General features: G+C 45.9%; 1 protein-coding gene across 1 annotated transcript; it reads left to right on the top strand.

Moving 5' to 3' along the window:
• The first annotated feature begins 678 nt into the window (after positions 1-678).
• On the top strand, positions 679-26,268 carry C21H6orf132 (chromosome 21 C6orf132 homolog). The gene is made up of 5 exons (XM_073320146.1): positions 679-919; positions 9,779-9,894; positions 18,830-18,905; positions 20,299-23,452; positions 24,511-26,268. Exons 1-5 carry the CDS (start codon positions 781-783, stop codon positions 24,614-24,616), a joined length of 3,591 nt encoding a protein of 1,196 aa, XP_073176247.1. The 5' UTR covers positions 679-780; the 3' UTR covers positions 24,617-26,268.
• Positions 26,269-26,724: the final 456 nt, after the last annotated feature.

The raw sequence follows: 26,724 nt of genomic DNA, 5'->3' as shown, positions 1-26,724 counted from the left end.
ACAGTCTTGAACCAAAAGAGCCCACCATCCAGGATTTAGACTATATGTAACAGATGAATAAACAGATAAGTGGGGAGCAAAGGAGGGCAGAGGAGAAGGAAGTAACGATAGAGAAAAATCACAGACTTTAAGTATCTGCTTCTGCTACTCTGACTCAATGCATATACTAGTTAGAAGTACACTTACTGATGACCAAGATATTTAATCAACAGTAGTACCACACAGAAATGACTGGCTCTTCTGGCCATTTATTTTTCAGTGCTCCAGCCTTAAGTCTCCTTGTTAGAAGAGACAGATAAAAGATGTGGTGCACTATGAAATAAATTCACTAGTTGACTGACACTTGTTGCTGTTAGTTTGTCTCTAAAAAACAGGAGGGAGAATGAAAAGTGTAAATGTTTTTATCATGACCAGAGAAGAGCAAATGAGCAGCTTTGTGGACCTGTTGGATCCTCTCCTGGGTATCACAGTGTTTTGGAGAGATCCACGAAACATCCCTGAGCAGCAGGGACTGGAGATTGGCCGAGTTTAACAATGGTTCATTGTAGCAGGAAGGAAGGAATGTGACCAAGCCTGGAGCTGCTGTTGGGTGTGGCCAGGTAAGAGCAGCCAGCCCTCTACCAGCTCAGGTGTTTACCTTTAAAGCAGCCGAAAAGGTAGCTCTGCAGACCAACACCTGTTTTAGCTTCAGCTGGGTGGTGACAGGGCACACTGGAAATATGTCTTGCTAAAGGAAACACTGGAGACCTGAGCAGAGCACAGCAGGGGATTTGAGGAAAGATGAAGAAGAATCAGTCTGTGCAGGGGACGTTTAGCAAACTCTTTGGGAAGAAACATGCCAACAACACTTCCCTCTATGCGACAAATCCACCCTGGATCTTCACACAAGAGGTCACTTCTGAGGGCAAAGGTGGTCCCGGTTAGTATCTTTCTTTATTTGGGCTTTCAGGAGAAAGGCAGTAAAGAAGTCAAATCCCCCCACCTTCTCAAAGTGCTACCTGGCCTGATTAGCCTCCCACTTTGAATCCAAGCAGTGACTGGCATAGTTTAGATATGTGGGGTGGGGGAGCAGCAATACCCTTGTTGGGGAGCTCTGGTGTGGACAGTATGAATTCTGCTAGGCAGAGCCCTATTAATCATTCATGCAGTTTGGGAAACTATGGGAGGTATTTGTTAGGACTGAGCAGATTAAAGGGAAACATGTTTGAACCTGTGATCCTCTGCATGAGCAGCAAGTGACAAACTCTGTAAAGTCAAGGAAAATGAAAGGTTTCTAAACAAGTTTAATAGCTAACAAAAACTGAGAAATCTAGCTTAATATGTGGCTTGATAAGGGATTCTCAGATCTCTGAAGAACGTGGTCCGTGACTTGCTTTGTTCTAGTCTTTGCTAACACATTTGACTTGCATTTCTTTTCTGGGGTTTAAATGAGCTTTTGGACATGTGTTTTGTAGGTAACTTGTTTTTGAGGAACTGTGGGGTGTGACGTTTGTTTATTCTGTGGATTTTTTTTGTATCTCATTGTAAATTTAACACCCTGGAGGCTTAGGTGGGATAGCGTCAGATAAATATTATTAGAGCTGAACCAAATTACAGATAACAGAATGTGGATTGGATTGGATTTTTAGATTCCAATAAACATTTGTAAATTCAGGGGTGGAAGTATTGTTTATTTAGCTGTGTAGCTGACACACTGACAAAAGTTAAAGATATACAGAGGGATTACATCCAGATCTCAGGCTGGGGAAATTCAGATGAGGACAATAGGCACTATTAAAAGTGCCATGAGACTTTATTCAAAAATTGTTCCCTTCTGATTACTGCTATAAATCCAAAGAGGGACTCAAGTATTTTTCCTGTGGAGGGTTTTTGTTTTAAAGTGGCAGTGCATTTGGCTAATTACAAAATTAGGCCTCCGTCCTGCGACTGTCTCCTTCCAAGTCAATGGGGTTCCTTGGAGGCACAAGGGACATTGGCGCAGAGGCTGAGATCCATCCATTCTGGAAGCTTATTCAAACAAATAAGGGTCGCAGAATCAGGCCTTTAGTAGCTCTTGCATTGTAATACTTTATTTTGGATGTTTAGGTACTAAATAAAGTTTTTCAAGCCAGCATGTTAAGACTTATCGGTGGATTTATCCCAGGCCTGCTACTGCCTCACTGCTAAGCAGTCTAGGTGCAGATTTAGTTGAATTTTGATTTCAGACAACGCTATGTTCTGCCTGATCAAAGCCCTTCCCTGTATCTTGCCTCTTTCTTTGAATGTTCATAGTTTCATATGCTACAAGGTGCTCCACTGCTTATGCTAATCCCCACCCTAGTTTTGCATCAGAGATATTGCTAAGTAAACACAGGTTAAGCAACAAGAAAAGGGAGTAGGTTTTGCATGTGACTGACTCAGAGATTCCTGATTTTAGTGCCTAATACCATCCCCTCCCTCAGATAGGGCGACACTAGCTTTACAGCTACCATAGGTGATGCAACCAATGAAATTACAATACGTTACGAATTGTGAGTAGCCTCTGTCAAGTCACACAACTGATTCTCTGGTACAGTACAGTCTTTTTAGGAAAGCTTTAGTTCAAACGAAGGATACTCTTAAAACAAGGCAGTGTCACATTTGCAAATATCTCCAGAAAACACTATATACCTGAAGGTGCCCAAAGTACAATCCAAGGGAAACCATTTCCTGTGGAGTCTTAAAATAGAGCTCATGCATTTACTTGGAGAGGAAGGTCAGGGGAGAATGCTGATTGCTGGTGGTCTTTTAAGAGGCAAATCCTGTTTATCTGGCAAGGAAAATACAAGTGCAAGCATTACCCCGCCTTTTTCATCAAAAGCATTCAAGCTCCTTTCTTAAAGATGCTTCAAAGCCTGCAAATTCTTAATAACCTTGGGGCAAAGTTTTGTGGTCTGTAATCCAGCCTCTTATTGGCTTCAGTTGGTGTCTTGCTTAATTTAAAGATCACATGATTTTGGAGACCCTTGACCATTCAGTCTCTCTACTAAATTAATTGAACTGTTTGAATCAAAAGCTCTGTGAAGTTGCATTAGATTTGAGTGAAAGTCACAACTAAAACTTTTTATAAAACTCAGCTCTTGGGCCTGAACACTGGCCTGTATTGGAAGCTCCTGTTTTTAAGGAGCTCAAGCGTGCATGCGTTCCCTCCAATGGTCCTTGTTGCGGCTGGAAATAACACCAGGGATAACACTAGAAATAAAGAGCCATTTAGCACCGTGCACTCCAGCCTGTGTACTGTCACTGGGTGACACGGGGTGGTGGGTGGTGACAGCACCACTCTTGAAGGCTGTTCTCTGGGAACAACTTTTTCTTCAACCCAGGAGGGCTGCATCCTACTCTGAGCATCAGCCTGAAAAGAGCTTGTCAGACTGTTCTCAAGCCATCCCTGCTAACCTTGTGCCTGTGATGGACGCGGTTAGGGAAATGCCATCAGCCAAGCTTATTAAGCGGGATGGCGTTTGTGGCTGACTCACGGCACTCAGGCTCGCCCATGCAGGTGTTGAAACGAAGACTGATGTGGTGTTCCTGCTAGCTCTCTATGGAGGCCTCCAGGTGTTCAGTCTCCTTTTCATCCTTGGCCACCTGTTTACCATGAGATCCTCTCGGAAAGAGGGGAGAAGTCTAAGATCAGCAGAGATGCATTAATAACAGGGCTTGTCAGCAAATGATTCCCCCCCATTTACTAAATAAATAAAATTGACAAATGTCATCTAAATTTGTGATGAAAATTAACATTTTTTTCATGAGTTTGTGGCTTGTAAACCCAGAACCAGTAGATAGGTTCTTGCAAAACTGAGATGCTCCTTGCTTCTGTTCCTCTCGAAAGATAGGTATGTTTTGCTTTCTTCCTTCTGCTTATATATGCTTCTGAGGTTTGCATTAATGATCCCAATTGCATGCAAATCACACTCCACAACTGAGACCTGAGAACACAAACAATCTGTTTTGCTGGATCACGTTTCCTCCAGCTAACCATCTGGGGCATGTCTCAGACTGTTATCGTCGGGGACCTTTCAGCACAAGATTATCTGTTGCTTCACATCAATTGATCTGGTCAATCAGGAGGAAAACAAGGCTGGGAAGTCATGACAGAGATGCAGAGAATGGGTGTCATTCCCACCTGTTGGCAGGACTATAATGGCAACCAGCTATCCAAACAATCTCAGACACAAACTGGTTGGCAAGACAAATAAATAGGTGTCTCCTTTATAAAAAGAGATTCTTGATTGAATAAAAACCATAATGAGGCTTCCAAGCAAAAAACGCAACCTGTCCCTTTCACTTGTTTGTATGGATTACACAATCCTAGTTTTCTAACCATATAATCCACAGAAATTAAAGGTGACCATCAGATGGTCCTCCCATGCCTCAGATTTGAATTCTGACTTGGATTCCTCTGCATTGAGGTGTGAGCATCATGCTCCCAAATTAAAAAAGCGATTTACATAATGAACTCTCTCCCATGGAAACCAGTAACAAAATCCTATTGACTTCAATGGGTGTGAACTCTTCCTTGTGGGAATTTATTCCATTTTTATCTCTGAGTGTGTCTATTTTACATGCCTTTCCCCCGCCCCCCACCTTTTTTTTTTTTTTTTTTTTTTTAAAAACCTCTCCTTCTTTGCTTTAATTCTCTTGGTAGCAAGTTATTCAGTAGCTATCCTTCTGGCAAAGGTGGGGTTTACATCCTTTGGTGCCTCTGCCTATTAATTCATGCTATAATTCAGTCACAGAGTACATCATTAAAGTAAATTATGGGCTCTATTTACTGTCCGAAAGAACAATGGGAAGAGAGGTGTAGTCCAATGGTAAAAGCAGAGGACTGGGAATTCACCAGTTTTATTCCAACACCTTCAGAGGTCATGGCCAAGTCATGTCAACTATCTGCCATGCATATCTGTAAAATGGGGATAATGATATTTAACTTGGCGGGCGTCTTTAGGCTTCATTATTTGTAAGGTACTTTGAAGACTCAAATTTCAGAGTGGCAGCTGTGTTAGTCTGTATCCACAAAAAGAACAGGAGTACTTGTGGCATCTTAGAGTGTCTTTTGTTAGTGTTATTGATCCCTTTTTGTGTCACTATAATATGTAGTGAAAGGAAGCATTGGAACAGCTGAATTCTGAATTTGATGACAAGAGGAACAAGGATTTTGCAGGGACTAAAGAAGCATTTTGCCTAATCTCTATTTATGTCTGGGTGTGTGTTCTACTTGTGTTTTTTCATTATTTGACTAAGCCCCCTACAGTAAACAACCGAAATATGGCCTGGGCATGTTCCCACTTTATCCCGCTAGTGCAAAGTGATTCATTTAGAAGAGATACATGGAGGTGGATTCAGAGTTTGACTGCCAAGTACTGCTTTGCTACAGCCATAAATCCACTGGAAACAGCCCTGGTGTAAACTGGGAGTAAGTGGAAGCAGAATTTTGGCTCCATGTCTCAGAGTGCCCAACAAGAGTCTCAGTAAATTCAATCTAGTGCTACTCACATTGACTAGACACTTTTGGGCGGAGGTTTAACTTCAGTCCTCACCCTGCCTAAACAATGACGTTTGTTTCTGTATAACATGCAGTGGACTCGTGTCTTCGGGTACGTCTAGACTTAAAAAACCTGCGGTAGCAGCAAGTCTCAGAATCTGTCTCAGCTGACTCAGGCTCACGGAGCTCATGCTATTGCACTAAAAACTTGAGTGTCGTTGTTCCAGCTTGGGCTGTGAAGCCCAGTGAGGGGGGATGGGTGTTGGAGCCTAACCTCCAGCTGGAGTGTGAACATCTACACTGTTATTTGTAACACCGTAGCATGATCCCTGTGAGCCGTAGTCTGCAGGCACGGGCTCTAAGACTCACTTTCATGGGTTTGGTGGGTGGTTTTTGTTTTTTGTTCTTTTCATTGTAGACATCCCTGAGTCACCCTTTTGTGGCTGGACCATGTAAAGAGTTTGAGTCCACTATTGCTGACACCAACCTTATGGTTCATCCAGGTCTAGAAGGCCCAGGTTCAATCCCTGCTGTTGACCCGACCAAGGGCATTATTACCTCTGAACATTTCCAAAGTGCCCTCCAGGCTGCCTTAGAGAATGGCCTGGGCAGTAAAGGAAAGTGCAGGAAGGAAAGCTTCGTGGCTGCTTGCAAAGCCACTTCATGTGCCCCTTCCTTCTGCAGACTCTACTATTAAAGCTCAGTGGGAGAGAGGTGCTGCAGATCGCTTGTCCTTTGAGGCTTCATTTGGTGATCGCTGTAAGGAGCTTGAGAAGAGCAGCTGCCGGTGCAGGCTGCCAAGCCCAGGGAGCCGGGATATTACTCCTGAGCAACACTAAGGGCCCATTGTCCCTCTCTGCTGCACAATTAAATGTCAGGGATCTGTTGTAGAGTTAAAGCAGCCTAAAACACCAGCAGCAAAGCCCACATGTTGAAGGCCACCTCCCTACCTGTAGGAATATGCAACTGTCCAGGTGGGGACAGGCGCCAAGGGTAGTAGGTCAGGAGTCAGCAGGGATTCTGTGGCAGGGTTAAAGAGAGAGGCCATCAGTCGATCTCGGCCATCCCCAAGTCCATGTGCTACTGCCAGCCACTGATCCAGCTGTGGAACCAGCCATGCTACTTTACATAAGGAGGGGTCTGAGGAGAATGTCAGAGACCATCTCACTGCACAATCATCTGTTTTCTCCCAGTTGCTTCTGAATCTTCTCCCTCCCAAAGGGTGACTCGGGTGCCAGCTTTGTAAGTCTGGTCCACCGGAGACAGACCTTGATTAATACGGAACAGCAGCAAAACTAACCCAGCAGACCCACCTGCTGGAATAAATCTGTGTTCTTTCAGCTCAGATGCTCTCTCTTCTCGCCTGTTTTTATTAAGACTTTCTTTTACTTCCTACAGCAAGAGCTCATTTAATCTGCAGCTCAAACACCCTGTGACACAGAGCACTGAGCACATCCCGGATATGGTGTCTTACTACCGAACACGTGGGACTCTCCACTGAGTTCAAGGGGTCTACTCCATAGAAACCACTTCTCCTGTGTTCGCAGGATCAGGGCCCTGGTCACAGTATATTAATTGCAACTGGAGCTGGTTAGAAAAGCACAAAGTTTTGCAGATAATTTTGTTCTGGCTCTTCCTCCACATTTAATTTGTTGACATTTTCCATTTAGCTCTAGTTATGGTGATTCTTTAGGCACCTTTCCGCATGGTACCAGAAAGCTGATCCACACAGTAAACATAGCCCCTAAGCAAGTGGGAAACTAGTTCTGCACTCACCGGCTGACCCACAGACTGAAACCCCTGCTATTAAGGAAAAGTCAGACAGAAGCTGACTTGCATCATGCCCTAAAGTACTTATAGGGAGGTTCTGATGAGCCAAAGTGAGTAAGTATTGGAACCAAAGACCCTCCTTCTCTTGAGGATTCCCCAAACACCTGAAAGCGTATATAAGCCTGTTCTCATGGCATCTTCAGCCCACTTTTGCTGACCCAAGAGATTCGGCTAAGCACCAGACTTTTAGTTTCTTACCCAAACAGATGGAGTTCCCCTAGTAATGGGCGGGAGATGACCTAGGATTCACCACACCACCTCGGAAATATCTACAGTACAAAATGAGATCAATTTTATAGAAGTCGATTGTGCATGTCCCCACCAAGTGCATTAGGTTGGCAGAGTGTGTCCTTGATACCTGGCCTCTGCCACCTAATGCCTCCATGCATTCAACTGTGCCCTATCAGTGCAGGAGGACTGCATGAGCTTGGAAAACATATAATCGTGAGTGCATTTTATTCGCCTTCTAATCTGCGATAACCTCAGGGACGGAGTTGGTATGGGGAGCATAGAAACATTTGCAGCTGCAGGTGGGGCGGAAAGGGAAAGTAGACTTTTTTAAGAAGTTCCATTTCCGAGAACCAAAGGGAGACTCTTTCACAGTGAATCAAGCAATTCACAGCAGACAGCACCTATGTTTTAGGTACAAGGTCGCATTTTGCCTTTTATATTGAGCGCCTGCCGGTATGGTGACACATCACACACGGCTGGGCAACAGAATTTGGTTTCCAGGCAGCCATGGTAAGCCAAAGGGTACATGGGGTTAGCTTCTTCCGCGTTCATAACATGTGGGAATGGTTTCAAACTGCAGCGCCCTCCTTTCCCATAGCAACCAATGCTGGTTGGGTTTGCCGTTTAAAAGGAGGGGCTGCGGTCACCAAACAGAGGGGATTACTGTTCCCTTACAAAACTTCCCCTGTTTCAACCAGGTGACCATGAACAATATCACTCTCTTCTGAGGCTGACACAGAAAGATAAAGACCGAATGTTGCATGAATGTGACCAAAACCCAGGACCATTCGCTGCCATGCTTTGTGCTGCAATGATTCCAGACCACTTGCTACTGGCTTGGCAGGGAAAAGTGTCCTACCATGGAGGATGAAATAAGGCAGCGCTCCCCAGAAACATTCTGCAAAGGCTTTCAGAGTACCTCCAGGAGAGCTTCATGGAGATGTCCATGGAGCATTCCCACTCCATCCCCAGACACGTTAACAGACTGTTTCAGTAGCTGTACTGGCCGCGAATGCATACCAATTGTTCAAATTAAATCAAACATGAAACACAATTGCTTTTAATCCCTGTAGTGTCGTTACAAATGTGGACTCACCAGAGGTGCCTTCTCCGCCTTCGGAGTCCGGGAACAATATGCTCTGGGAGGGTATTGGCTTCAGGGTGAGGAAAAGGTCCTGGCTGCTGGGGAGAATGGATTCTCTGCTTGCCTGCTGCACATTCTTCTTCTCCTCCTCTTCCTCATCCACAAAATAGTCATCTGTGTTACATGAGGCTGCCACCTTGCAGGTGTCCATGGAGAGCGTTGGGGTACTGGTAGGGTCCCCCCCACCCCAGAATGGCATGCAGCTGATCAATAGAAGTGGCATGTCTGGGGCTCTGACCTGGAGCAACCATTTGCCTCCTTTGTCTTCTGATAGGCTTGCCTGAGCTCCTTTATTTTCACGTGGCACTGCTGTGTATCCCTGGTGTAGCCTCTGTCCACCATGCCTAGGGTGACCAGACAGCAAGTGTAAAAAATTGGGACGGAGGTGGGGAGTAATAGGAGCCTATATAAGAAAAAGACTCCAGAATTGGGACTGTCCCTATAAAATGGGGACATCTGGTCACCCTAACCATGCCCTGTGCGATTTTGCTATATATATCAGCATTTGTTCTGCTGAATCGGAGTTCTGCTTGCCCAGATTCTTCTCCCCATATAGCAATCAGATCCAGTATCTCCCATTCACTCCATGCTGGAGCTTGTTTGCTATTCTAGGGGGACTGCATGGTCACCTGTTCCGCTGAGCTCGCCACGCTGACCAAACAGGAAATGAAATTCAAAAGTTCCTGGGGCTTTTCCTGTGTACCTGGCTAGTCCATCAGAGTTGAAAGTGCTGTTCAGAGCGGTCACATTGGAGCACTCTGGGATAGCTCCCAGAGGCCAATACCATCAAATGGCATGATGCGGCATCTACAGTACCCCAAATTCGACCCAGGAAGGTTGACTTTAGCACTACTCCCCTCGTCAGGGAGGAGTACAGCAGCTGATTTTAAGAGCTCTTTAGGTCAGCGGAATGGGGTTGGTTGTATAGACGCATTGCTTATAAAATCGACCTAATGTGGCTAAATTCAACCTAACCTCGTAGTGTAGACCAGGCCTTCTTATATGACGGTGTTTGGTTTTAACAGCAGTTAGCTTTATTCCTGTCTCACAGGTTCTATTCTCCTTATTTTTAGGCGATGTTGTTGAACTGTACTATGAGGATAATCGCGTTATGACAGTGACTGATTCTGGAACAGCAACGCTTAAGCCTCGGCCAAGAGTCCGACCGTTACTGACCTTCATGCCCCTTGTAAGTATTTTCCACATCCCCGATTACATTCCTGCACAGCTGGTGCAAGGTTAAAGGAGCTCGCTCTGCCACTCTAGCAAATGGTGTTTAGAACCAGCTAGATTGGTGGGGTGCTCGGTATATCTCTCATCATCTATACGCAGAAAGAAAATCAGAGTGGAAGCAAAACCACTTTTTAATGATGATGGGTACAGGCAGGGACTGAAATCTGAGCTGAGCTCATAGTTTATGATGGACACAGGAAAAATAGTCAGCTAGGAAGCTGTGAGGTGAGGTAAGTTACATTGGTCATGAACTTGGTAAACTGCATTAGCATTTCTGGTGCAAATACAAGGCTCAATGTGTTGGTAGCAAATCAGGATCAGATTGTGAGTACAGTATTCTGATTTGACTGCTACTGGTAATGCCCTCTCGTTGGCTCAGTTATGAGATACTCATTAGTAAAGGGAGGTCATGAAGCAGTAGTGGGGAAAGGGAAATTGGCAAAGCTCTAAGCAGGGATGCTGTAAATGAGCAAAAACCCCTTGAGCTGAATGGAACAATGGAGCAGTCAGTGTCCTGATGTGGTATAGCAGGACTTTACACCAAATGATATTTATGGGTCAATGTGTGGATCAGTGCCTGCCAGCTCCAAAAACAAATTCTCCTTCCAGTGTGTGATGGGAGAACCCTATACAATTCATGGGGATTAAACTACTGTAGAAATTACTTTAAAAACCTAAAGAATCAGACCCTTTTTGCAGGATATTTTGAACGATCCTCTAGGCTGCTGTAACAGGGACATAACCCTTGAATAAAGAATTATCACTGTTCTGTTCTATTCTAGATAGGTTTTTATCTGAGTGCCTTCCAGTAGTGCATTAAGCAACGTGACTACATATCTGTCACATGTTGTTGTTTCTCTCATCCTTTCTCCAGGAGGAGGAATGTGTGCAGAGGAGTGTTTGTGTTGGTAGACGTGTGGTGAATTTTCTTGTTAAATAAATATACCCGTTGTTATGTGTTTATACTAGAGAAGGCAGGTCAAAGAAATACATGTGGCACTTGGAGAAGGTTTGTGGTGGTCCTGAGTTCATTCCAGAGCCTCAAACCATGCCCAGGACAGGATGCACACAAAACTCCCGTCCCAATTAAAAACTTGAGTCATGTATTTAAATCGGCCCAAATTCAGCAAATGCCACTTGGGGGTTCTGCATCAGCTCCTTCCCTCCTCCCCTGTATAACACGGGTTGCATTAAGATGGTCATCGTGACTTTGGCCATCCTCACTGTTAAGGGGAGCATGTAACCCAGAGAGCTGAGAGGGAGGAAAGACTGGTATGTCTACGTCAGGTTGAATTAACCCCATAGAAATAGCTTCTTTATTTGTTTCATTCCCTGTGTACCAAGCCACATACGTGCTCAGCTCTGCCACAGCTGCTTAACATCAAAGTCAGGGAGTGCAGCAAAAACCCAGGGTAGCTGCTGCTCTGTGCCTGTGACTTGGAGCTCTTCCATGATGGGTGAGGCTGAGAACGTTTCCCTGGGATCTCTTGGGCTTTTTGCTCTTGGTGCATCAGTTTCGCTTGTTTGTACTGTCAGACAGTTCTCCCATACCTTTACGTAACCTCTAGACAGGTCCTTCTATATAAACTCCTTGGGACAGGGACTCTCTCAGACAGGATTAGCAGCACTTGCATAGCAACTGGATGCTAGCATTAAAATTAGGAGGTATGGTCAGCAGGGCTAGATATGGGGATCCCCAAAGAATCTCCAGAAGAGTCTCTGTCTACCTCAGGAATCGGAAGGAGAGAGTATTTCTTGCAAATTCAGTAAAATTTCCCCATTTGTTATGAGTATTGAGTATATTTTTCCCTGCATGATGAGCCTTCCCAAGGGTCCAGTCCCACAAGGCATGTGGAATAGGGCACAACTGCCTAGGTGTATTACAGAGACGGGATAGCTGAACTACATGAAATGTACCAGACATGGGTCACTGCTAGAGGTAGGATACTGTCCTTACCAGATACTGGTCTGGTCATGCAAATCATGTATTCTTAGACCTGAAGAGCTGACGTAGCTAAGAGAGAACGAGCCAGATTCTGTTGCTTCTTCTGCATCGTCAGCATAGCTACATTTACTACTTTTCAGTCAGTTATTACACCTGTGCATTGACAGCGACTGGGTTGCGTAAATATTAATAAAAAGAAAAGGAGTACTTGTGGCACCTTAGAGACTAACCAATTTATTTGAGCATGAGCTTTCGTGAGCTACAGCTCACTTCATCGGATGCATACCGTGGAAACTGCAGCAGACTTTATATATACACAGAGAATATGAAACAATACCTCCTCCCACCCCACTGTCCTGCTGGTAATTACCTGCTAATTAATTACCTGTAATTACCAGCAGGACAGTGGGGTGGGAGGAGGTATTGTTTCATATTCTCTGTGTATATATAAAGTCTGCTGCAGTTTCCACGGTATGCATCCGATGAAGTGAGCTGTAGCTCACGAAAGCTCATGCTCAAATAAATTGGTTAGTCTCTAAGGTGCCCCAAGTACTCCTTTTCTTTTTGCGAATACAGACTAACACGGCTGTTACTCTAAAACCTGTAAATATTAATGGAGTTGTACAGGTGTTACTATGGGTATTAGGAGACAATGGAGTTGCAGAGGTGTCATTAAAGGAACAATTAGGAGGCTGTGGGATTATACCGGTGTTGTTGAAGGAATAATAAGGAAGCAATGGAGCTGCATAGGTGTCACTGAGGGCATGACTTACCTGCAGAAAGTTTCGTAAAGTGATCGCACCAGAGAGAGAGAACCCTGCTTGATTGGCAGAGCTCAGACTGAGTTTGCAGGGTTGGCTTTTAGTTGGAAAAACTTTTTAAAAATTGTATCTTGTATGGAATCAAAGAGAGAGAACAAGCCTGGGAACCCTGTGCGGCCAATTTTCCAGGGGAGATCCATGCTTGTGGCACACCCAGCCTTCTACCTCTACTTGAAATGGGCTGCAAGGGGGAAAGAAGCAGGGGGAATAAATAGGTCTCTGCAGCACAAATGTCCTTTGGAATAAACATGCAGAGCCATCCTCTTATTCGGCCCCCGCAATGCAACTTTCTCACCTGCTCCTGTGCTGACCTCTCTGGTGCGCTATTTGGCTACAGGATGGGAGCCATCAGACATAGTCCCTCATCCTCCAATAAGTGTCATGGTGTTTCTCCCCCCCTCCCTCCGCCCCTGATGCTTCCTGGCTTCTCTGCACTCTCAGAATTCCCTTTTTTAAATATAAAAGGCTAACTATAAATGGAGAAACCAAAGGAATGAGTCACTGAGAAGGCTAAAAAGAAGGGCAGCCCAGCTGTGCTTTGCAGGCAGCAAGAACCTGCCCTGTAAGCTCTTCAAGTAGCGTCTCTCCCTCCCTGCTTTGCTGCCCTGTCACTCAGTCTGTCTGGCATCAGAGAGAAATGAGAGCTGTCCTGCCTGTTGAATGTCGGCTGCATTTCCCTGCATCCCACACACACGCAGCAGAACAGTGTAGAGGTACTTCTGGCCCAAGTGTTTCTATAGCAGGGAGGCGTGGTGGAACACATGCTTACACTGTGTCACATGACCCCTGCCAAGACTGGGATTGGGGTGGGGGGGAGCAAATGGGGTTTCTTAACACTGGCAAATTAAGTTATCCTCCAAAAAAAGGGGGGTTAGTGACTGAATTTTTTGCAGAAAAACTTAATTTTTGTCTTCATTTTTTGAAATTGCAGAAGGAAATGTCTCACACTCTTCAATTTTTTTTTTCCAATTGGGGTACCGAGGAGAGAGTAGGGGGTTTTCTCACACAGGTAGAAAAAATTGTTTTTAAATTTTTTAAATTGAATTAAATGAAAAATGTAATTTAAAAATTTTTTTCTTTGCATAATAACCTTGCCTTTTTTCACCCAGCTCTAACTGTGATGTGAAATGAATGGAGCTGAGACCCACTCTCCTGCTCCTGAGGCCTTGCTGTAACACACCTCACATAAGCAATTTACTAATCTACAGCCCCTTCTTTTCACACAGCAACTGACATTCTGCATTGCCAGGGCTTTGGGAGGCTGACGTAGATGTAATCGTGAGTCAATATTGAAAGTGGCTTAGGGTTTGTGTACAGCGTGCCCTGGAATTGTGCCCAGATCTCTTCAGCATTCCTTTCTGTATGACATTTTTTCCCTTGCAAGACCAACTTCCTTCCCACATGAACCCTTATGGCATTTAGCAGTGGCCTTGCTACCAGGGGTGATGTTTTCCAGTAGGCACTTTAATGAGAGAGTACTTGCAACTCGTGTACTCTTGGGAGCAGTGGCTCTTTCTTCAGTGGTCAACAGCCTGCACCTCGCACAACTTCCTCCATTCTCATTGCCAGTGCAAGGTGCTGCCTTGACAGCCCTGGAGATCAAAGCACACTAGCTAACCACCAAGCAGGGGCAGCAGCTGAGGGGGCTTTCCTGGTTGTGCCTCACCCCTGACTTGGAGGAGTCACCAAGAGGGATTAGGAGGGAGCTCAGTCAGCCCTCAGCCTCTCTGAGATTGCCACAAATGGGGGCTAGTTGTTGAGTCATCTTTTGCTACAGACTTTTACCTCTGGGAACCACAATGAGATGCACCAAAGTCATTCCAAATGAAGGAAGTATAGGTCCTCGTGACAGGAGATAGTGGATCCGGGCAAAGTAAAGTCAGGCAAGCTCTCTCTTCAGCATTTGAAGGGTGATAGAAGCTTCCCTGGAGAGGGACGACCTAATTCTGTCCCACAGTCATGAAGGAGTGCTTTCGTGTGCCAATGAACGCTCATCCCAAGCTGGGTGCTCAGGGCACAGAAAACCTCCTCAAACCTGAAATGCTGGTTCTAAGTGAACCGCTCAAGAGAGTAGAAGCACCTCACCATGAGTCAGAGGGAGGCTGAGTAAAGCTAGTCACGTGCCTAGCAAATACATGCAGTTGCTATGGCCAGCATTGTCAAGAGAGGCCACTGACTTGGGCTTCCTCCATTTTTGGAAGACAAACATGTGACATTGTGGGGGCTAATTTTGAGGTGCAGAGCACCGACAACCCCAAAAGAATTCCCTGGGAACAGCAGGTGCTCAGACAGGACCCTGAAACATCATTTTAACATCTCAAAAAATTGGACACCCTACAATTATTGGACACTTGAAAATATAGGCCGCCTTCTTCATTTCCGTAGGGGTGTGTCCCTGTAATCTAGCCTGTGACACGTGTATCTCTCAGAATGCAGGGGCAAATGAATGCTTAGAAATCATTCAATTTCCTTGTTAACAAGTTACTATGTGTATTGCACTCCTGAGATTCAAAGCAATATGGAATAGCTAAGAATTGCTGGTTTTTCATTTGTCGCCTTCCTTATGCTTTCATGGCTGTACCAGAGAAGGCCACGCTAGCTTGTATGAAATGCCTTTAGACGCCTCTTTGTTTGACTTTTGCTGGCAAAGTTGCAGACCTCAAGGAAATTCTATTTGAAGTCATGGCCTGACATCTTCAGCTGGAGAGGTGCCACTGGGCAAGGGCAAAGGGGGAGAAATCCTGAAATGCTTCCTTCTCCCCTTTCTTCTCCTTATCCCTTCAACCAAAGCTAAGGTTCTTGCCCAAAAAGTTCCTTCCCATTAAAGTGTGTATCTCCAAGAACCACAGAATGTTCTCCATGGGAACAGCCAGAAGTCCATCTAGCCCGGCAGTCGGCCTCTGACAGAGGTTCATATCTGATGCCTTAAAAGTAGTCAACCTGTTCACCACTGTTAATGTGCCTGGTCAGTTGAATATTGACATACATTTTGGGCCTGAGGAGGATGGTCTTCTGACTGTGCCATGATCAGTTTAGGGCAGGCACTGAAGGCTGCGACTGGGACTCCGTAAAGCACACAGTGAGGGAATATATGCATTTTCCATTTGGTCAAGAATTGGTAGGAAACTCTGGGTGAGAATGGGTGTGGGGGAGTTATTTGCCACGTTCATTTATATTGTCTTCTCTCTGGGAGGGCCTCTTGGGTTTCTCTGCCACTTCTGGTGGCTGCTCCCAACACAGACTAAAAACGGAGTGCTTTAAAAACAAGTCAGCCATTACTTCCCCATCCTACCTGCTACTGCTGAGCGTGATCTCTCTGGGACATAAACTTTGATCCCTGAGTGAGACAGCTTAATAGCACTCTTGTGAGTTGGGCAATATTATAGTCCTCAGTGGACCTCCCTTTCCTGGCAGCATTAATGTAAATAGGAGCCAGCTGGCATTCATGAATCCAGGCCAAGGCAGCTTTTGCAAAAACCCCATCCTTGTTACATATTAGCAACACTCAGAGTGGGTGGGGTTGAGAATCCTAAGCATTAAAGTGTCTAAAGGTGCGTGTGAAATTGCAGGATAATGGTCAGATTTCAATTTACAGCCAGCAATGTTCTGGATCTGTGTAGAATCCAGGAAGGAAGATATTTTTAATAACATGTATTCATTCACTGTATGTATAATTATCAGGTGGTGTGGAAAACACAACACAAACAATTGTAATGTTTCTTTTGACTATAACAGGGTATCTGGTTCTTAGAACAATTTTTCTGGTGGCCTCAGGGTGTGGCCACTAACCCTTGCTGGTAGCCGCTCTCACAATTTTTTCCAAGCCCAAGCCCCGCCGCACTGGGCTGAAGCCCAGAGCCAAAGCCCAGGGGCTGAAACCCAAAGCCCGCTGAGCACACACGCTGGCCCCATGTGTCTGCAGAGACGCTGCTCAGAGCCCTCAGGAGGCTGCATGGTGCAGGGCGCTGATCCCGACCCCAACCCCGCTGGTGGTGCCAGCAAACACCAAGGCAGCCAAGAGCAACAGCTGGACACTACAGGGAGGGGCCACTGCTTTGCCACCATGCCCCAGCCCAATCTCAGCCCAGGAGGCTGTTGTGGCTGCAGAAAAATCCCCTGATGGCTCCATGCAGCCACAGTGGCTGCAGTGAGAAATGCAAACCCTCATGCTGCAGGGCACAAGCCAACCTGTAACTATTGGGGGTCAGGAGGAAGCTTTCCCTATGGGCAGGTTATTCCATAACTGCCTACCATGGGGTTCTTGCCCCTTTCTCTGAACAGCTGGTGCTGGCTGCTTCAGAGACAGGAGACTGGGCTATATGTGCTACTGCTCTGGAAATTCCTGTGTTTCTAAATTATCCCACTCTGCTTTCTTTTTACACCCAGAGCCTTTACAGCCAGTTAATCTAGACTCTCGACGTGTTTATGATGGTGGAGTAGATTATGTGTTAAAATGAAATTTTGGCCGTTGGGACCTTGGAACCCAACTGCAATCTCTTGCAATAGTAACAATATTGCCAAACAAATGGCAAAGGGCACTGGCTACAGCATTATCCAGGGGGTTGTATAAGAAACACAGCCACGCTGTGCAATGGCGGAAGCTGCTCTTAGGGCAACATTCTCTTTGCACAAAGGACTGTAAAGAGCTGCCTAGAAGAAGCCATTGGCAGTGCACACCACCACATTTTATGGGTCCTACAAAACCCAGGAACTGTGCTATCTGTTCTTGAGTGCTAGCTGCTGGCTCTTTATCTGTTAACAATGTATGTTTTCTATTGATAAAGAGCACTCCTGTTACAGGAACCATCTGACTGGTATAAATTTCTCTGTACCGTGGTACAGAATGGCCCAATTCAGCCTTGTCCAGCCCTTTGTGCAGTCACAGCAAAGTGGGTGTATAACACCACTGTTCTGATTTGGTAGCACTTCGCACAAGATGTAGATGACTGCACGCGGTGCCTGGTAAGGATGAATTGAGCCTGAAATGTCTATAATGAAGTCTCGAGAAGGTACAGCCGAGGCTCAAAACTGCTGAGTAAAGCGTTGGTCCAGGAATTACAGAGTTCCAGTCCTGGCAGGGCTTGATCTGTTAATTTTCACGCATTAGTGTGTGTTTAGTGAGCTGCAAAAACTTTAAACGCTTTTGCTGAATGATCGTCACAGTGAGTCACTAGAGGGGCAGGTTGGGCTGTTTGTGTTTGGGAGGCATAGGAGGCCCTTGTTCAGCATTTCAGCCTAGTTGAAAGTGCCACGAATGAGGCCACTTCTCAGGAAAATGCCATGAACTGGAGCTGACCAAAACTTTTGCACGCCCTGGCTTCAGACAGCTTCACAAGTCTGAAGCTCAGCAGGGTCACTAAGATTTGGGCACCTGGGCCAGCTCCCGTTTTGGTTTTGCATCAAAATGCTTCTGAATTTGCAGTGCAGATGCAAAAATAGTTGAGACTCAGCAATTTCAGCTGGGTTTCACGGTGAGTCCTCGGTGCTAACTAGAGAGAGGAATGCAAACCCATGAGGGTTGGGGGGCGGGGGGAGGACAATGTCAGTGGTACTTAACTTATTAGCCTGTGCTGAATGCCACAGCCCCTCCAGAGGATGGAATTCATATCATTTCTTCAGTGAATCAGTGTCCTCTGCGTGTGAACTTTGGTGAGTGACTACCATTGCTTGGTGGAGTCTATCTTCACCCGTGCCCTGAGCTGGAATAAGGCAATCTGGAGTGCCAAGTCCACTCCCAACGAGTGTGCTTCCCAAGGCCACCATGCCAGCAGTGGATGCACCAACGGAGGTAGCTTTCTGGCAAAAGCTGATGTTACTTCTCTGGTGGGAGGTTGTCTGTACTTGCAGGCAGATATCACTACGCTGTCAGGTCATGTTTTCAAGCTTTTCTTCACAACCAGGAGGCCTAGGAACATATATAACTAAAAGCTGAGATTCAAATGACATAACATGGGTAAAACTCATGTCCAGCACTTTATACCCAGGGTATTTGAGGTGTTTTTATTATTTATTTGTACTGTAGTAGTGCCTTCGAGCCCCAGTAATGGACCGCGACCCCATTGTACTAGGTGCTGTGTATATATTGTTGTGAGTTTTCTTACCATCCGCTTATTCAACCCTTTCAGAACACCCAGGAGACACATGGAGTGGCTGTACCAACCCCTTCTGTGCCGGAGGGCTTTGAAGAAACAGCATCTCCAGGTAAGGTGTCCTCTCTGCTGAGGTATTCAAAGCCCTTAAAATGGCTTTAATGCACAGATCCACGTATGTTGCCGTCACCGTTCCTTAATCATGCAACTAGTTTGGCTGAAGACAATTTACCGAGGCATCAGCATTTGGTCTCCTGTGTTTCCACACAAACTGAGCAAGCTTTCAGTTGCTGGCTTTCTTGAGGAGGATTCCAAGTGTCCTTAGGGAAAAGGAGTGAAACACAGTTATGAGATGCTCTCATCAGATGAAGCCAACACCTGCAAAGCATGTTGGGTTAGTTTCTTCTGTGATGCAACCATGGCAACTATCAAGAGTTTTAAAAATATATAAAGTTATTACACTGTTGACATGGAAATTTGGTTGCTTAATTTGTTCCCTTATTCAATGAGAAGCATAGGCGGTAACTAAATTTTGTCTTGACTTTAGATAGTGACTGTGATAATAAGAAGCCAGGAGACTGAATATGCTTTTCTGATCAGTATTACATAAGACCTTGGGAGTCCTGAAACAATCTAATTCTAGTTGTTTCCTTTGTGGACCCAGATTATCTGGTTTGATACATTTTATATGAAAATCAGTGCACCAGAAAAGACAGAGAGAGCTCTGAGGGAGAGTACAATACAAAATAAGTCAGTAGCAATTGCTAACTTAAAACTGATGAACCACTATCAAAATTCCATAAGTTATGGAAGAATCTGATAGAGGTCTACAGTGTCTTTATTTTTTATTAATTCCTCTCCAATTTTCATAACCAAATGAGCACAAAATACATTGCAGGATCTCCCAGTGCAGAAAGAAGCCAAGAGACCTTCTCTTGTCTATTAACCTCAACTTGTTTTTTAAGAAAAAGCTCAATCCATTTTTTTTTCTTAGTGGTGAGATACAACTCTTATGTTAGCATAATTATGAACTAGGCTTTTCAGATGACTAATTCCACCGGGGCTGAAAGGTTTACAAGTATTATCCAGGCCACCTAAGGAGGTGCTAGGTGCCTTCAACTGCCAGTGAAGTCAACAGTTGAGGGTGCTGAGCACCGTCAAGATTAAAGACCTAGAGATTAGTATATTTCATCTACTCCATAGAGAGTTTGGTACAAGCTATACCTGCTTCATTAGGGTCTGCCCCTGGGATTTTAGTTGCAAAATCAGGCTCTTATTCTGGGCATCTCCTAAAGATGTATTGAATGCAAGCACGCTATTAACGAGTGAGTTGCAATGGCTGTGTTGCTGCTAAAATCATTTTTAATTAGGTTGTTTTAAATGAAATGCTTCTAGCTGGCTTTGTGACACTTGGTTCTTCTTAGAAGGACAGTTTTGATGGAGATGTTCTCCGTATGGACTCTGCCCATGTGCAATGTGTTTAATACCAGTGTTCTTTCCCATAGGCCTTAGGCCCCAAATCAATGGCAACTACAGAATGTACAAGTCGGTTGGAGACCTGCGGCCAAAAGGTTTTGAGAGAGACTATCTGGACAATGATATTCCTCCACCTCCTTCCATGGCCCCACCCCCGCCTCCACCTTCCATGACACCCCCACCCCCACCGATGGAAATACCACTGCCTCCACTGTGCAAAGGACCTCCTCCGCCACCGCCTTCAACGGCAGCATCTCCGCCATCTGTGGCTCCAGCTCTGCTTTCGTCTTCAACCTTACCTTCTCCCAGCCCGCCGTTCCCTCCGGATTTCATTCCTCCAGCACCTCCGCTTGCCTTTTTGCCGCCTCCGGCCCCTCCCCTGCCACCTCCGGCCCCTCCTCTGCCGCCTCCGGCCCCCCCCCTGCTTCATACTCCCATCTCGAACGGTGTCTCCAAGTGGAAATCGGAAACGGTTCTGAACACGAGGCAGACAGATGCCAGGGAAAATGCCAGCGCCCCCTCTCTTGCTGTCACCACTCCACCAGCCTCTCACCAGAAGGAAGAGTCGCTGACCAAGTCCGCCCCAGAACCTCACCTAACTTTCCCCAGATCATTAAAAGTACCTCCCGCTGCCCCGGTGAGAACTTCATCCATTTCCATGGAAGAAAAAGATCCCTGTGAGGAAGATGGGCTTATTTCCAGACAGCCTCGCACCCGCCCTCCCCTTCCGCCGAGCTTCACCATCAGACCTGCAGCCAAGGTGCACTTAGCTGGAGAAGCTGAGCAGAAATCTACCTTGGATAGGCAGATAGTAACAAAGCCCGTCAGGCAAATCACAGAACCCGCAAGCCCAAGACCAGGGTCAGACTGTGGCAAAGGGACTAATTTTAATAGCTATCAGTCCTCATTGTCAGAGGCAGCAAAGGTCCCGCTGGAGAAAGCTGAAAAGGACTTAAGTCCAAAATCTGAGCTTCCTGCTGCAGAGGACGTGCCCTCTCCAGACTACACATCATCTGATGATGACTGGAAGGAACCCAGTAATCTAAACAGGCTGAGGCAAGAACTATCAGTCCTGCTGTCCTCTTCTTCGAAAAGGGAGGAGAGACAGCTGGATAAACCCATAAATGCCAGACCTACCAACAGTATTACTGACCATGCTAGCAATGATAGGTTTAGCTCTGTTGGGTCAAAACAAGCTAAACCTACTTTGAAGGATCCACAGTTACCAGCAGGGGGGGAAAGTGAGAGGAAAGAGAAGATCCCTACTAATTCACTCACTACAAAAGAGTACTCCTCCTCGGTTTTCTCTGCTCCAGGCAATAAACCCACCAGCACGCAAGCAAACAGTGTTATGAAATTCAGGAACGAGCTGGAAGCACTACTCTCCCCAACAAAGGAAGGTAAACCACCAACAGGACTTACAAATCACAGACACAGTTCAGGCACAAACAGAGTTACCCTGAATTCTGGAAGCAGCCAGACAAATTCTGGTGACTCCAGGCTGCCAAAACCTGTAGCCAATCAGCTCCCACCCACAGCAGCTTCAGTGGAAGTTGAGAAGATGCAGGAGGATCCTAAGACTCTCATTGCCCTCACCAGTAATAAGACTTTGGAGAACTTAAACCCTGTTTCGGGATACCTGCTGTCTGACCATGTTCAGAAGTCTCCAGACCCACCTCAGAAACCAAAGGACCAACTCTTTGTTCTAGCCTCCTCTTCACTCTCCTCTATGGAGGCTACCTCTCCCACACAAACCTCTGGGCCACACACAGACACTTTTCTTGTCCAATACAAGACCCATCGGGCCAAGACCAGCTCCATAGACAGTCTGTCCTCTCTGACCCCCTCCCAAACTGTGGAGGAGGGGCCAGTCAATACAAACAAACATGATGCAGAAAGAGGCACAATCCTGTGCTCTGCTGAGAAGCCAGGGGTGCCTTCACAGCCAACCTCTTCCTCCATGAATGCAGACCAGGAGGATGACAATGCCCTGATCCACCCTGTCACAGGAGAAAAGGTGGAGAAAGGCTCTCCAATGGCTCTCCTCCTGGCCGCAAAACAGCGGGCCCAAAGAGTCAGGCAATCTGCCTCCCGCCAGAACAGTTATTTGTCCAAAAAACACCCCCTTAAGCTATCCGAGAAATCCAGTAGTGGCAGCAGCAGCCAGTCAGAAAGTGGTTTGACCAACTTCTACTTCAGTGAATCCAAGCCCTACTCCTTTGTGGTGGTACCAAAGTCTCCACAGAAGGCATCCCCTGCCCTGTTGGAGGGCAAGCAGCATGACAGGATGGTCACACCTGAAGGCAAGGCACTGGGCTTCTCAGAACCAGGACAGAGGGCCTACAAACCACTGTCGTTCTCCAGCACTTCTGAGCAAAGCCAGAGCATGCAGAAAACTAGCGCTGGGGAGTCCCAGAGCCTTTCCAAGCCAGAGAGGTTTGGTGCCTCCAGTTTAGTTCAAGGCCTCTTGGAGTCCAGCCACTTGAGACTGCAAGACCTTCCCCCCAAACCTGACCTTCCCCTGTACTCTGTCTCTTCACCTCCTAACTCCTTGACCAAGGAGGAGGAAGAGAATGGAGAGAAGCTTGACTACGAGATCATCCCACCACCACCAGAGTTCAGCAATGACGCCAACAGGGTCGAGGATGCTTCTTCAAACGTGGCAGAGAGCTGCAGAGACCCCAGTTTCCCAGAATACAGCCAACCCTGGGAAAGGCAGCAGAATATCCGATGCCCAAGCTACGGCTATGCTAACAGTTACGCCCTGCCCTCCAAAATGGCCCCAGACAGCAGCACGAGGACTAGCGGCTTCAGTCAACATTACCCAGGTGGCAGTTACTCCACTGGCCCTCCTGTCTGCCGCCCAGACAGCCGCCCGCTGATCAAGAAGCGCCTGTACGTGTCTGAACCCGATAGGTCCTACACGAGAACATCCACATCCTCCAGGAACGTTAGCACACCCGTGACCTATGGCCACAGCATAGTGGGGTATGGCTCCCAGGCTGCGGAGGGGATGTGCCGGGTCAGCTCCACCCACAGGAGTGCTCCCAGCAGCACGCAGGGCAGGCGGATGTCACTGGAGCCCCCTGGGAAAACCAGGTCTTATAACCACACCATGAACAACGCCAAGTATAAAGGGCAGAATGGGGACTACTCTGCCGCCAGTGCAGCAGCAACCAGCAGGTACGTTCCACTTATTGCAAGGGCAGGTGGGCTGATGCTGGAAACCCTTGGAATGGGGGGCTGGGAGGGGTATCCAATTTGAATCCCCAGGTCTGAACCCATATCTGTGGTTCTCGTTCTGGGTCACATCCGAGAGGAAGAGGCTTCTCCCCTCATACTGGCGCAGGTGCAACCGACGTCTTTTGAGAACATCTTTGGTGCTCTCTCTAACTCAAACCCAAGACCTGATTCTTCCTTCCACCTCAGTCCTAGGCCTGACTTTCAGCTGGTTTTCCCTCTGACCCAGGCACTGTCTGGCTCCACGCAAAGCCCCCTCAGCCCATCTCTAATTATAACTTGTTCTGGAGGGTGGAGAGGGTTTGCTTAAGGGGAAAATATCCCCAAGTTGAAGCAGTCTGTTTGAAGAGCAGGACGGGCAGGGCAGGGAACAGGACCATGCCTTGCTCCACATTTGCACTATGCCTACTCGTAACAGGGTCTCAATCCTGATTGGGGCATCTGGGCAGCGTCGCAATACAGATACATGCCAGAAAGAGCACTATGAATAAGCCTTATCCCAGCTTCTTCCCGGAATCCGGAGGCTCTTCTGCTGGCAAAGCAGGGAGAGGTGTGTCCCCTCCATGTGCGTATTCTTCCCAAGGAGCATGCTCCTGAATCGGCTTTAATTAGAGCATGTTTTGAAGCAGATTTAAAACACAAGCAGAGGGATTCCTTTGCCTAGGGCACTGTAGGTATGTCTTGTTGCACCATCAGATAAAAGAATGGTGCATGTTTAAAGGCACAGTGTGCCCACTGGTACAGGCCGTGCAGATGGAGGAGTGGTTAAGGATTGCCCTAGCCAATCTGTTCCTGCGTGCGTGTCTTCAGATTTGGGCTGTTGAATACTATGGCAACAGGCACTGAAGAGAACTACAGCTTGCTCTCCCTGGGTGCAGAATGAAATATATCTACAGGAACACACTTACGCCTGCCCCCACCCCTTCTGGATGCTTTGCTGCTTTGTTTTATAAATGGCTTCCATGGCTTTTGATGACTTCCTCCTTTGTTTCCTCCCTCAGGCCTACCCAGGGCAACCCACAGTACAGTTCTCCTGTGAACACGTTCACTGTCAGGCCTGGGACACGGCAGCCGATTTCCTACACGTACCAAGGTAGCCATCGATAAGTTGGTTCAGGAGGCTTCTTTGCTGCCTCCGGTTACATAAACCCCACAAGCCTGTTCCAACGTGGCGTGACGCAGGATGGACCTTGACGTGTCAGTAATGATGAAGTCTATCCAGGAGTAGTGCTGTAGGAGCATAAGGGTCTGCCATGGCTCCCAGAGCATCCTGTAAATGCACTGCTTGTAAATTATTGGGAGTGAGGGTGAGACTAAAACCCTTCTCAAAAAAACAAATATGGAGAGTAGTTACTGGAGAGGACCAGTTGCTGTACTGTTGTCTTAAGGGAATGCCTTATCTCTCCCCCACAGGACCATTAGGTAAATGCTTTAGTGTATTAGGGCTTTTAAAATGTAAAGGAAAGAACATGCCCTGCATGCTGTTTAAAAGCACGTGATACAAAATTACTCATTAGTGATTTTCTTTTGTTAAATTCCGTTTTAAACCTACTTTAAATGCAATTTATTTGGAAGGGGGGAAAAACTCCACTGGGAACCTGCATGACAAGGGGAAGGTGACTGAATCCAGATATGCTAAAAATGGGATGTAGAAATAGGGAGCTTTAACAGAACAGTGAGAGACATGATCAGAGCAGAGGATGGAGGACCTGGAACTACTAGAATCTAATCTTAGCTCTGCCACAGATTCCCTCACTAGCCTTGGGCACATCAGTTAGCTGCATGTTTTCAAAAGTGGCTTTTGATTTTTGAGGGCCTGTCTTGACCCCCAAGGTCATGGGAGCTGTAGGTGCTTCATCATTTCAGGAAAAAAAATCACCTTTGGGCTCTCTCATTGAGCAGCCAGAAATGGAGGTGTGGAAGTTTAAAAGCCACTTCTGAAAATTTGGACCTTAATGTCTTGTCTTCATTTAGCCAATTTGTAAGTGGTGCTAATGCTAATGACCACCTGCTTCAGAGGCCTGCTGAGAGGATTAACTGGTTCAGGTTTGTAAAGTACTTTGGAGCTGGAAGACACTAAGTGATAATTGTCCTTAAATTCTGTCCATACTAATGGACATCACTGTGACTTACAAACTGTGTACAGTTTTACAGTTCTCTTGTCCCTCAGAAGAATGCCCCATAAATGCCCCATTCCAAACAGTTAAGCAACTTTTTTTTCCCTATAAATTCATCTCTCATAAAGGATGTAGTTTTAGTTTTAGCCTACTTTGGGGTCAGCTAATTTTTAATGTAGTCCTTAAGTAGCTGACACACAGTCTTTGGTAGTGTGCCAGTAGTAAAATATTAGTGGTTTATAGCATAGTCTGTTTTAAAGCTATTTCTGTATTATGGATGCACTCTGACCATCTCATCAGGCAAGCATGCTGCATTGTGTCTGTTTTCTTCCAGTTCAAAAATCTATCTGAATTACAGTCAAACAAAGGTTATCCAAATGAAATGGGAGCTATGAAAGTAACTGTAGGTAAACAGGTGACCTTGAGTCTCTCTCTCTCTCTCTCCCTATATATAACACACACCCACACCCCCCCACACCCCCCCTCTCATTTTACATAACCAAAGGTTGGTTAGCTAATTTAGTTGGTAAAAGATAAACAAAAATCTAGTATCAAAATAAACTCAATTAAAATGACTGTAAAATAAATGTAAAAACATGTAGAACATATTTTCTAGTTATGGACATCAAACAAAAAGCACTTTGAGACACTAGTCATTTTTTTTATTTAAAGCACTTTTTATTTTCACTAATATGCAATATCTTTCTAGTTCAGTGAAGCTTTCCTACTTAGTATGTGTTTAGGTAAAAGGTTATTATTTTTGCTGTTGGACTCTTAACATTAAGTGAAAAACTTTGGCTTACACGATGCAATTTTTTAAAAAAGTTTTTGGTTTTTTTTTGGTATGAACATCATGTTGTAAATTGATAGTAAGTGTACTGTTATTTGTAATTCATTATACTAATGACCTAACTTCTGGCCTTATTCCACAGTTGCCCCATATATTGGATATAAATTTAAGTATTCTGGACTTCTACTTTGCTACAAATACAATGAGACTGCGTATGTGATAAGTGTAATAGCTGAAATTCAATTCCCCTAATACACACGACACACAATTCCAAATAAGCTTACTCCAGGTGGTATGCAATAACTAAC

Source organism: Lepidochelys kempii, chromosome 21, assembly GCF_965140265.1.
Source record: "Lepidochelys kempii isolate rLepKem1 chromosome 21, rLepKem1.hap2, whole genome shotgun sequence".
NCBI lineage: Eukaryota > Metazoa > Chordata > Testudines > Cheloniidae > Lepidochelys > Lepidochelys kempii.
The sequence above is the reverse complement of the archived record's forward strand: the minus strand, read 5'-3'. Positions and strand labels throughout refer to the sequence as shown.